Below are 12,301 nucleotides of genomic sequence, written 5' to 3' on the forward strand. Positions count from 1 at the left end.
TAAAAAGACCTCAGAATAGCTGTAATTACTGGGCAAACATCCGCACAAGGAACCCAACCCTGATCAATGCGACACGCCTCAGTCTGCCCTCGGTGGCCTAGAGGTGAAAGTGATCATGTGTTTAATTACTTTTTTAATAATCACCCAGTAGATGGGAAATGTATATGAATATGTAATATAGTTACTACACACTTCCCATGTAGTAACGAATGCGGGATTGTTTTATGATTTTTGCGGATTTATTTATTGATTTATTTTACATGATTCTTTTTCTTTAATGCAATCACATATTGGTACATTGTGCTTCAGCTGGTTTTGAGGTTACGTTTCATCGTGGCCTGTTGGTAATGGTGTCCATAAATGCATCAATACTTTTTTATTCCTTCCGTCGGAAATATAAAGTGCTTTTTGTAATTTTTTTCTCTCCCTTGCTTCTTGCTAATTTTTACTGCTCTGATGTTAGAGTCTTGCCTCGTGCTTTAAATAATTAACAGAGTAATGATGTGCTCACCGTGTTAAATCATTAAGACGTTACACATCAAATGAATTAACTGGAGCATATCATCAAGGATGTGAACTTTTGTGCTTGCTAATAAAGACAGTTCCTGTTTAAGGTTCAGTTGCTTTAATATTTAGCCCATGCTGTACTGGGTATTTATTTATTCCCGCAGGCAGCAAGAGAGATAAAAGCATTTGCACTTAGCTTGAGTATTATTTTAAAAATGTATCAGCATGTAGATATTTTGATATTATATTTTTTCTATATATCAATATATCCTGCTTCCTATTTAATAAGTTTATAAGTCTGCATAGCAACACCAGAAAATTCTCAAATTGTTAAACTCTATGAGAGCAGTGGGAAGCATGCAAGCAAGAAAACAAAAGACCTGTTCAGACATGAAGGCTGGAGTCATGCCGGAGAAGTATGGAGGAAGCGTGTCAGTGTATGCACTCAGTGTGGCAGCATGGCGCATCAGAGAATAGGATTAACCCCCTGACCCCACGCATGGATCCCAGCCTGAGGGCATGACATCATCCAAACACCCCCAGACGAGCTTCTGGTCTATAGGACACTCCGAACTCCCCACACACAGAGGAAGCGCCTACATGTTATTTCACATCTGCTCATATGTGAATAATGCCCTCAGGTTGTCCATAACCCTGATGGCATAGAAGCAGCTATGAACTCTGGACTACGAACATAAAGCTTGAGTACAAGGCGGAAATAATCTGTTAATAATGCACTTCACGCTGTGTATAGATAAACAGCAGTGCTTGTGATTCCCTGTATCAAAAGCACACATAGAAAAGTAGGAGGGAGGAATTCTTTTGTGTGACGTCCAAGCACACATGTGGCCTAATTTGGCCCTGCGGTTCCACAGCGCTTCCGCCGGCCCCCACAAGCATCCCGACACAAAGCACCAGTGTATGTGTGTGTGTGCGCGCCCACAGTCAGATATGGACGCTGTAGGCCTGGGCTGATTGCCACCGCAGCTCTGGAAAGAGGGAGGATCAAAACACACTGAACACAGAGCATCTGTGTGAGGCACCATGAAAGGCCAGTGTGTGGGTTTTTAGTACAATATGAGCAAACACGCAGGTAGGCAAAACAGTAAGAAATCCAAGCAAACAAAGCCCAAGGGAAGCGGTAGCTTCAATGCTGGACAACATGTTATTTTAAAAGTGGGGCAAGACTCGCTTTGGGGAATTACTCAGATTGGGTCGAATGCACCGCATAAATCTTTAATAATGTAAAGCTGGAGGATTACTCACAGTCTTCTAGAGCAAAGTTGTTTCATATATGTGAAATAAATGTCCTTGAACTAAAGTGGTAACAAATATGACGTGCTAATGTAGTGCTTGTACGATTTATTCCTTCAGATGGACTGGAGTTGATTCCTAATAGATGCAAGGTAAGGATAAATAAATATTTTTTCCTTTTAAACATCATAAAATCTCTGTCACCCCATTCTGAGATTAGCCTACATGAAAGATTCTAAAAAAAAAACAAAAAACGTATAAACACCTTATGTACCATCTGAAAAAGTAAAGGGATTTTTAAAGACTTGAGAAATGAGGCAAGAACGCAGTTAAAATAGTAGATATACACGCATAGTTACAAAGACAAAAGGACTTTAATGCCTACTATAAAGAGTATGTAAAGAAGTGATTACTAACAGCAGCTCTGACAACAATGCTAAAGTAATAACCTACTCAGGCACTTAGATGGTGAATACTATTGTAATTAGAACAGTGCGGTTTAAATGGGATTGGCACGGTGGCACAGTGGTTAGCGTTGCACCTCCAGAGTCCAGGGTTCGAATCCTGCCTCAGGACTGTGTCTGTGCAGACTGCAAATTCTCCCTGCGCATGGTGAGTTCTTCTGGGTACAATGGTTTCCTCCCACAGTCCAAATACATACAGATTAGGTCAACTGGCATTTCTAAATTGCCTGTGAGTGAGGGTGTGTTTGTGTGCCCTATGATGGACTCACATCCCCTTCAGGGTGTACCCCACCTAGTGAGTCAAGTCACCTGGGATAGGCCTCCTGTGACCATGAACAAGATAAACAGTATAGAGAATGAGAGATTGAAAGGTTTAAATGGAGATGTTTATTAATATTTTTGGATGAATGGAAGCACCAGTGCTTTTTAACAATCCGAAGTAAGGCTGGTATTTTAAGTGCTCCAACACGGTGGAATTTACTGTTTCTTTGTAAAATGAGCAAAATAAAAAAACATTAAAGGATCTGCTGTTTACAGCTGCTATAACACAAGTGATAAGAGGAAGTAACTTGAATGTTTCTAGATGTTCCACAACATTAAATGTTTATTATAAACAGATAAAAAGTGGGATGACCTCCATGCTGTGCTGTTGCATGAGAGGAATTAAACACTTCAGACTCTGGTGTTATAGAACATGATCGTCCTCGTGCTGGGAGCACACCACACCACCTCATTGTTTGCGTGATTATTTGCCAAAAAGAACATGAACCATTCTGTTTTTTTCCCTTACTTATGGTCTTTCACAGTAAACCTACTCCAATCAATAAAAGCGTGTGCTTCAAGAAAAAAATCCAAGAAATCTTACTAAATCTTGAACAGACCAATGTTTGATCAGAGAAAGATCAAAGACACAATGAGTGGCGCTTCCTTGTTAAAGGTTTGGTTTGAATAAAAAAAGTATACAGTATAATATTACTCACAGACACATAAGTAACCAGTGCTGAGAATATTAAACAAGTAGGCTCGATCCAATTACGCACGAGGCGTTCTGGACACACCTGCGTCTGCAAAGTCTACTTTAATGCAGGTAAAACCACATAACCACCCTCTACTGTAGTCTTGTAGGCTAATTATAGCTCCTAAGGGCTCTTTGCGTAAAACATATTTCTAGTTATACTCAGGGTGAAAACGCACCGGATGGTGGGAACATGGCTGAGCTGATGTCGTGGCTTATCACATGTAGTGTCCTTTGTTCTTGGGGATTTGTACTTATGTCCTAATGTACTAAATGTTTATTTGACTCAAATGAACCCATGTTTATTCAATTATTTGTACCTTTAATCAGACCATTGACAATAATCCTTTTTAAACTTTTAACCCTTTCCAACAGTACATTGGCAGAATGGAAATTGAATTATCTGACATTTCCAGACAGTGTAAACAAATAAATCATTTTACAGCTGCAAGTCTGTTATAAGATTAGTCCAGACACTGCTGGGTTTCTGTGTTTAGCTGCTGCTAAGCAGAGTGATGGGAAAGCAGAGACGTACTGTACTGTATGAGACCCCTGCTGGGGAAACAATTCACACATCTCCACAACAGCATTGGTATAAATACCATAATAAAGAAGATTAAAAAAAATATTCCACATTATTGTGTGGAAAGGGTATTTTATTTTAATAATTTTAAAAGTAAAACCATTACTTCCAGAAAAGTATTTTATTTTATACACTCAATACTTGGCCGGGGCTTTTTAGCATAAATTACTGCATCAATGTGGAATGACATGAAGGCAACCAGACTGTGGCACTGCTGAGGCATTATTAAACTCCAGGTTGCTTTGATAGCAGCCATCAGTTAGTTGTCCAAGTTGTCTAAGTTAGTTGTACAATACACCATAGATTCTCTACATGGTTCTTATCAGGCAAGTTGGCTGACCAATCAAGCACAGTAATATCATAGAACTTCCAAGCACCTTCTGTGGTTTTCGTGCCTCTTCACTCTGCCTCCAGAAAGCAAAAGAGGAATAAAGGATCTAAAAAAAGGCCTTTGGATGTCAGAGCAATTCTACAGGTTTTGTTTTTGCCTTAGCCCAAGGAAGATGGTTTGGATATTGTATTATTGGCCCATTTCCTTAAGATGTTTGTGCATGGTGAAACTTGATGCACTGACTCCAGCTTCACTCCCCTCCATGTAAAGCTCTCCCAAGTTCTTGAATCACGTTTGCTCGACAATCTTTTCAAGGCTGAGGTCATCCCTGTTGCTTGAGCACCTTTTCGAACCACTTTTCCCTTCCAGTCAACCTTACATGAATAAGCTTCTATACAGGACTCCGAGAACAGCCTGCCCTTTCAGCAATGACCTTCTGTAGTTCCCCTCATTGTGAAGGACGTTAATGATGGTCTTCTGGACAACTGTCAGCTCAGAAGTCTTCCCATGCGTGTATTGAAATATAACAAATGATGCATGGTATTTCTACTGTATAAATAGTAATTTACTCAAACTCGAAATGAAATACTTTAAATAATATTTTAAGATACGGACTCTTTTTTTCACGAGCTACAAGCCATTATTTTTTCTAACTGAAACAGAAAACGGCTTAACATATTTCACTTGACATGTAATGTATCTGGAATGAGTTTCACTTTTTGAATTCAATTATGAAAGGAAAAAATACCATGTTTTAATTTTTTTGAGATGCACTGTAAATTCAGTGCCGAACTCGAGCACCACCAACCCAGGTGGACATTTCATGTTTTTTTTTTTTTATTTTGTTTACTCTTAAAGCTGTCCTGCCCTCTTGTGGTGATGAAAGAAAATAAAAGCTATGCTCCAAATTAGATGTAGAAGACAAAGATGAAGCCAGTGAAAGTTGAAAAGTTTACTGTAGTGCTGCAATATGTAATAAGTATTGACATTCAGTGAGCTATTTGTATTTTTTATCCATTTAGAACAGTTTTACAGAGTGCCTTAAATGTAAAAAACAAACATACATACATACAAACAAAAAAAGCCATCTGTCTCCTCACTCCTGCATTTATGGAGCCTTATGATGACTTGAGGCGTGCGTTTTTGATCTAGCGTGCTAAACTTGCATCAGCTACAATGGAAAAATTTGTGTGCTCAAAGTCAAATCACAACAGGGCTCTACAGTTTATCTGGTGTATGTACAATACAGGCAGATGAGAGAACAGCTGGCCATCTACATCCCTGTCTCACCGTTCCACACTTTTATTTGCGGAAGAACAATGACCATATTGCTCCCAGAAAACCTGAATGAGTGTGATGCATATTTTTTTTAAAATAGCAATCTTACAAAAAAAAGGAAGATTCTAATAAATACATTCTTGATTTCATTTAAAATGGCATTGTGTTTCAAACAAATATATACACATTTGATCACAGAACCCTCATCGCATATCATATAATAGACTTCATTGAAATTCAAGACCAATATAAGCTAACAATGTACCAGTACCAACCCAAACGCTACAGCAGCCTCGGGGATCTGTACTCTGGACTATGGCTGATTGTTTATTCTAGTTTCATTAGGACGTGTAACATTTTAACATTCCTTCATCCATACAAGTTATTGATTGGACAGAGTGCATTTTTTTAAGCATAGGGTGCAGAAACAAACATGTAAACACAATTGAACCACTGAGGAATACTGTTTTGGTAAAACCATTATTTTTCAGTGGAGTCACATTGTTTTAATTAGACTTATACAAAAAAAAAAGCACACAGAACTGCACTGATAGATGTTCTTCCACAGACTATTCTTCTGTTTTGACTTTTCTATTTGGCTTTAGCATTAAGGCCCAACAACATAGACTGAATGGGAAACAAACTGATTCCCACGTGCGCTCACCATCATTCATACCCTCACACTCACATGCCACAGCTGCCCATGGAGCTTGAATGTGTCTATCACACACAACAATGACAATGAAAAAAGTATAAAATAAGTTACACATCCATCAGCAAGAGCGGCACTGCATCGGTACAGTTTTTCTTCTATCGTTCATTGGTTAAAAAGAGTCTTGAGCTCTGCATTTCTGAAGTGCTGAGTGCCTGGAGCTACAGTAAATGGGACCCTCGGGAGCTGTGTAGTGTTGGGAGTTTATTACTGTGTTTATTGCTAGGCAACAGTTGTGATGAAATGAACTCAGAGCAACTAGATGACTGTCTCTCAGCTGAAGACGTAGTTGATGAGGAGTTGGAAGAGCAGCAGGACACACAGACCGAAGCAGTGACGGACGCTCAGATGGACAGTCTGGTCCGCACGCCGCATCAGCTCTCGATTCAACACGCTCAGATTTCTGAACACACCACAACCAGAGGCTCAGTCAAGCATTATTCTTTTAAACAATACGATTATTATAGTAAGACGCCACAAACTGTCCCTTTAGACAATGTTTTTAAACAGTTGTCCTATAATAACCATACACTTGACGTTTTACCAAGACGTTTCATCTCTGATACTCACCTCTGAATGTCCTGCTGTGACTTCTGTATGGACGCTATAGAGGCCTCTATTTGTGCAAGGTCCTTCTTTTCTTTACTGCATCTGGCGCACTGGCTGCCAAAACCTAAAGACAACACAGTTAAGCTTCAATAGATTTATATACTACTACTACTACTACTACTACTACTAATAATAATAATAATAATAACAGAAGCATCAATAATATGCCCATAAATATTACATAATGATGTGTTAGGCTTGCCTTCATTGTCGGAGGATTCGTGTGTTGGTTCTGGAGTGCTGCTGCTGCTTTCTGTGTTTTGACTACAGCTGGATGGCTGGCTGCTTGATTTCCTGTGCTTTCCATGAGCCTTGGCCTACACATGTATGAATATAAGCTCAAAATAGAAGAAAAAGTTTCTAAACATGTTCTCATATGTATAAAGCGGCATCTGACCTTCTGCTGGCTGCTCCAGTTCTGGCGGTAGGTGAAGCCATTGTGCTGACGCTGGGGCTTTTCTTCGGTCTGGATGATGCCGTCTTTCTCAAACTGAACCAGGCAGCTGTCAGGGTCCCATGCCTTAGTGCTGAGAGAACACAAACACAGAAAATGTGCCATTTATTTTTGTCAATGATTACAAATTTATTTATTTTTTTTAACCGGTTTTTATTTGGTCTTGCTTGCAGTGGCCTTGTGTACAGAATCTACTGTTGTGTGCATACTCTATATGTTTGTAGGTCCACTCGTTGGTGATGGAGTTCAGGTTGAAAAGGTGTGGGCTCCAGGGCCGGTCCCCTCTTTGCCGTGCCTCCTGCCTCTGTGCTTCCTCCAGAACAAACTTCTCCTGTGTAGCTTTGTTCTGGTCTTTGGCAATAATGGCACTGGTCACATGTTGCCATAATCTAAAACAAAGACAAACTCACTGCAACATGTGCTGCACAACCTCAGCTTCCGCACATAGCATTCGACAAAAGTTGTGTAATAATATGCTACATCATTCCTTAATATTTCTGTAATTACTTATAGTTTTAATGGATTGTATTAAAACTATTTCGTGATTATGTCTGATACATTTCTGTAATATTCAACTGGGCATAAAGTGCACTAGGCAGATCATCGGACACCACAAAAGCACCTTGTAGTGAGAACATGTACCTTTCCGACTCAAAGGGTCCCTGCTGATCAAGCTTGACCACCTGCCTCTTCAGCCGCTGAGCGCGTACGTCAGGTGTGGGGTTCCACAGCAACTCATGGTGGCCAGTCTTCTTCTCGTAGAGAAGCACCTCACCATCCTGCCAAAAGACATGTAATAAAACACGTCATAAACACAGGAGAGGACTGCTTATTCCAAATGTAGCCGAACAGCACATCCTCATTGCAGCCAAGGATGAACATTCTCATTCATTATGTGTGAAAGCGGATCTGGAGATTATCTTAATACCCAGTGTCCTTCCACCGTTGCCAACATATCCTCTCCCATACGGATCTTTCCAGAAACCTGGTTAACGTTACACGAGCTGCCGAGGAAAGGCTGTTGAAAAAGACAAGAGATCAATCCTATGCTCAACTTGAAGAAACTAGGAAATTGTACGATGATAAAAAGGGGAGTAATCTTTATCAGTACCTTCAATTTGAATTCAAGCTCAGCAGAATACTTTGTTTTTTCACACTCAATGGTGATCTTTCCTCCGAGCTCCAGAGACATTGTACCATACAGAATGCCTGCAAAAGAGGAGTCAAATTCATAGAGATTCTAACATTGAGAAAACTGAGCTGAGTATGTTATATACAGTAGTTAATAAAGTCAGTACCTTTACAGTGAGCGTATGGCATTGTAATGACGTATTCCTCATCGCGTGGTAAAAACAACAGTCTGGCCTTTCCATCCAGTATTGCTGACAGAGAGTTCCCTGGAAAGGAAAACAAATTATTCTTAATTATTACTATTGCCCAACTTTTTGTTTGTTTGTGCTGTTATTTTAAACATAATTATCCAGCTGTAGTAATGCAAAAATTTACCGTAGAATTTGGACTTGGCCAGGATGCTACCACTGATGATAAAGCCATCCTTCTTATTGCTCACGTGAAAAGCTGAGATAGGAGGGTGATGAGATACCTGAATACGGATGAATGTGAGATATTAAATGATCGCTGTTCTTGAAAGCTGAAACCAAATCAATGATTCATAGGGAGTTTATATTTATACTGCTGCGGTTGTTGAAGATGAGGTCTCACCTGTTCCGCTAAGTAAAATGTACAACTGTCAGTCTGAGGGTGCAGCCAACAGCAACGGAATGTTTCCCCGAGAATGGGGTTGTATGGCTTTTTCAAACCCTGGAAAACACACATGCACACTGCTATCATGCAGATCTTACACACACAATATGTAGACTCTTATGCAACAACGATGCAAAATGGCAGATAAAAGGCTACATTAGTTTAAGTAGAAATATCTGAGCGAGATAACAAGGCTTAACAATTCTCATGCTAGCTGATACTGTAGGTCCGAAAGTGAAGATCATACCTTAGGTTTTTTATAAAAGCCCGACAAGTACCAGCGTAAGACTTGCTTTATCCTGCAGTATGGGCTTTCCTCAGTGACTGCCCTAAAACCAAGAACAAACATGTTAAATCAGATTTGTGAAGATCATCTGATCGATAGCCTTGGTCCTTATTAAATACTGTGAAATTTTATACAGTGTGGTCAAAAGTATTTAAAACAACAATGTTTTAAATAATCACAATTTAAAACATACATTATAAAAAAATATATATTTTATGCAATGGGATTGCTATACAACAATTAAAATTTAGTATGAAGTGATTTATTCTTCAAAACCTACTGGATCCGGATAAGCACAAGGTTAAAAAGCTAGTGTCACTAGCTCAATCCATGCCTGCTTTATTGCTTTCTCACGTCATGTACAGAAGACAATTTCCTTACTGTTACAGACGACTTCTTTATTGTCCAACAAGATTATATTGAGTTTAGGTCGGTTGGGTTAGAACTGACCTAAGTGACATCACCTGTTTCATGCACAGAGATAACTATAATACATGGCATGTGTTTTTTAAATACTCTTGGCCACCACTGTACATACCTATAGTTAGTTGTATAAACCTTACTTAGGATCAATTGGACAAAGTGTTTATACACAGAAGACCAAAAGAAGACTCACTGTGAGAGCAGGTTGGCGTGGTAGTAATAGTCAGAAAGTTTGTCCAGGAACGAGCGTGCCTCCAGGATGAAGGTAGGCAGGACTACTTTGGACAGGTCCATGCCAGGCCTCAGTTGCTTCAGCAATGTCCAGATTAACCCTTTATTCTCTTCTGACACCGTTTCCACCTGAGATGCTTCACCAGCCTATAGGGACAGCACATGATTTACTCCTCCAGCTTTAGCTTACCCATGACATGCGTCACAGTATGCGACGACCCAACATTGCACTGGTATTACTGATGCACAAAATATTGTACTGTACAACTCCTTGTTCACTATGAACTATAAATAACAGGGTAATTCTATGCAAACTCAACCTTACCATGGCAAAAAAGTAGCTATGGAGTTCATATCAAAGCTTACCAATAAAGTTAAGCATGTGGTACTAAGCATCAAAGGCACAAAAAAATGAGAACTACAACAAAAAAATAGAGATAGGAAAAAGAAAAAAAATGGTTAAGGAGTTTTTAAAAATAGTTAAAAGGTTAAAGCTAATCATAAGCTGATCAGCGACATTATTTTAGGTTGAAGCCCACAAACATGTTTGCCTGTCTTTCTGTAAGGGAAAAACTCTGCCCAACTTAATTTACATGTAGGCATTTGGCAGACGCTTTTATCCAGAGCGACTTACATTTTTGTCTCATTACACATCTAAACAGTTGAGGGTTAAGGGCCTTGCTCAGGGGCCCAACTGTGGCAACTTGGTGGTTGTGGGGTTTGAACCGGGATTTTCCGAACCGGCCTTAACCACTGAGCTACCCCTGAAATAAAATTTTGTAAGGTTGAGTATCTTACACCTTGAGTTGTGTAAGGTTGGCGCTTGTTTGTACTTTTCGTGTCGTCAGCCAAATACAGTCGTGGCCAAAAGTTTTGAGAATGACACAAATATTAGTTTTCACAAAGTTTGCTGCTAAACGGACAAGCCTTTTTCCAGATGCCCCAAACAATCGGAAAGAGGCTTCATCTGAGAATATGACTTTTTTCCCCAGTCCTCAGCAGTCCATTCACCATACTTTCTGCAGAAGATCAATTTGTCCCTGATGTTTTTTTTGGAGAGAAGTGGCTTCTTTGCTGCCCTTCTTGACAAAAAGTCCAAAAGTCTTCGCCTCACTGTGCGTGCAGATGCGCTCACACCCGCCTGCTGCCATTTCTGAGCAAGCTCTGCACTGGTGGCACTCCGATCCCGCAGCTGAATCCTCTTTAGGAGACGATCCTGGCGCTTGCTGGACTTTCTTGGACGCCCTGAAGCCTTCTTAACAAGAATTGAACCTTTTTCCTTGAAGTTCTTGATGATCCTATAAATTGTTGATTTAGGTGCAATCTTAGTCACCATAATATTCTTGCCCTTGAAGCCATTTTTATGCAACGCAACGATGGCTGCGCGCGTTACTTTGCAGGTCACCATGGTTAACAATGGAAGAGCAATGATTTCAAGCATCACCCTCCTTTTAAGATGTCAAGTTTGCCAATCTAACCTAATCAGCCTGACATAATGATCTCCAGCCTTGTGCTCGTCAACATTCTCACCTGAGTTAACAAGACGATTAAGGAAATGATCTCGGCTGGTCCTTTAATGACAGCAATGAAATGCAGTGGAAAGATTTTTTGGAGATTAACTTAATTTTCATGGCAAAGAAGGACTATGCAATTTATCTGATCACTCCTCATAACATTCTGGAGTATATGCAAATCGTATTATAAAAACTTAATTTCCAATACAGTATTTATGTAATTCTCAAAACTTTTGGCCACGACTGTACACTCCCTGTTCGGTAATCGGAGAATGAATCACTGATGAGGAATCAAAAAAGTAGATTGGATAAGGATTGAGTTTTGTCTTAAAACGACTCCTAAGCATTAAAATTAACTTTTACCACACTTCAGCAGTGTTATTTCAGCGGTGAGAATATTAACTAATCCCAGTAAAAACATTTAGTTTAGCCGTCCTATTTAATATCTATTGGTGCAGGGGTTTGTTTACATTGAGCAAGTACGTTATTAGTAGCTTATCCTAAAATAGATTATTAAATCTGGCACTGCTGAAGTGTGGTATAAGTTAATTTTAATGCTCAGGAGTCGTTTTAAGACAAAACTGTTCAGAACATCACTTTTACTCAAAATTTAGATTTTAGCGCATAACTAAGTTTTATCTCATACTGGCTCTTTATATGACTGCATATTATTAGCACCACGGTTTCAAAACATATAAGACAAACTGGTGTTAAACTTCTCACAAGAAGAATATGGTTCAGTTTCTATAGTCTACTTTCCTTTTTTTTGGCGTAAGCCCCGCTGTGTCGCACGTTTATCTGTGTATTTGACCATCACGCTTGTTTCCTCTGTCGAGTGGCATGATGGTCTTTGCCAACCTCAAAGAAAAAAGTGCT

General features: G+C 39.5%; 1 protein-coding gene across 3 annotated transcripts in view; it reads right to left on the minus strand.

Annotated features, from left to right (window-relative positions):
* Positions 1 to 5,091: 5,091 nt before the first annotated feature.
* osbpl5 (oxysterol binding protein-like 5) overlaps positions 5,092 to 12,301 on the minus strand; it is a 47,508-nt gene continuing 40,298 nt past the window's right edge. For all 3 annotated transcript variants that reach the window (XM_053481890.1, XM_053481881.1, XM_053481898.1), the window contains 13 exons: positions 9,874 to 10,058; positions 9,219 to 9,300; positions 8,930 to 9,028; positions 8,714 to 8,810; positions 8,506 to 8,604; positions 8,319 to 8,416; positions 8,136 to 8,225; positions 7,850 to 7,986; positions 7,417 to 7,596; positions 7,151 to 7,280; positions 6,956 to 7,070; positions 6,715 to 6,817; positions 5,092 to 6,547 (listed from right to left, as the gene is read on the minus strand). In XM_053481890.1, coding sequence (XP_053337865.1) covers positions 6,418 to 6,547; positions 6,715 to 6,817; positions 6,956 to 7,070; positions 7,151 to 7,280; positions 7,417 to 7,596; positions 7,850 to 7,986; positions 8,136 to 8,225; positions 8,319 to 8,416; positions 8,506 to 8,604; positions 8,714 to 8,810; positions 8,930 to 9,028; positions 9,219 to 9,300; positions 9,874 to 10,058 — 1,545 coding nt within the window. In that variant the 3' untranslated portion in view covers positions 5,092 to 6,417. The remainder of the gene's footprint in view (positions 6,548 to 6,714; positions 6,818 to 6,955; positions 7,071 to 7,150; positions 7,281 to 7,416; positions 7,597 to 7,849; positions 7,987 to 8,135; positions 8,226 to 8,318; positions 8,417 to 8,505; positions 8,605 to 8,713; positions 8,811 to 8,929; positions 9,029 to 9,218; positions 9,301 to 9,873; positions 10,059 to 12,301) is intronic.

This window comes from Clarias gariepinus, chromosome 2 (genome assembly GCF_024256425.1).
Source record: "Clarias gariepinus isolate MV-2021 ecotype Netherlands chromosome 2, CGAR_prim_01v2, whole genome shotgun sequence".
Taxonomy (NCBI): domain Eukaryota; kingdom Metazoa; phylum Chordata; class Actinopteri; order Siluriformes; family Clariidae; genus Clarias; species Clarias gariepinus.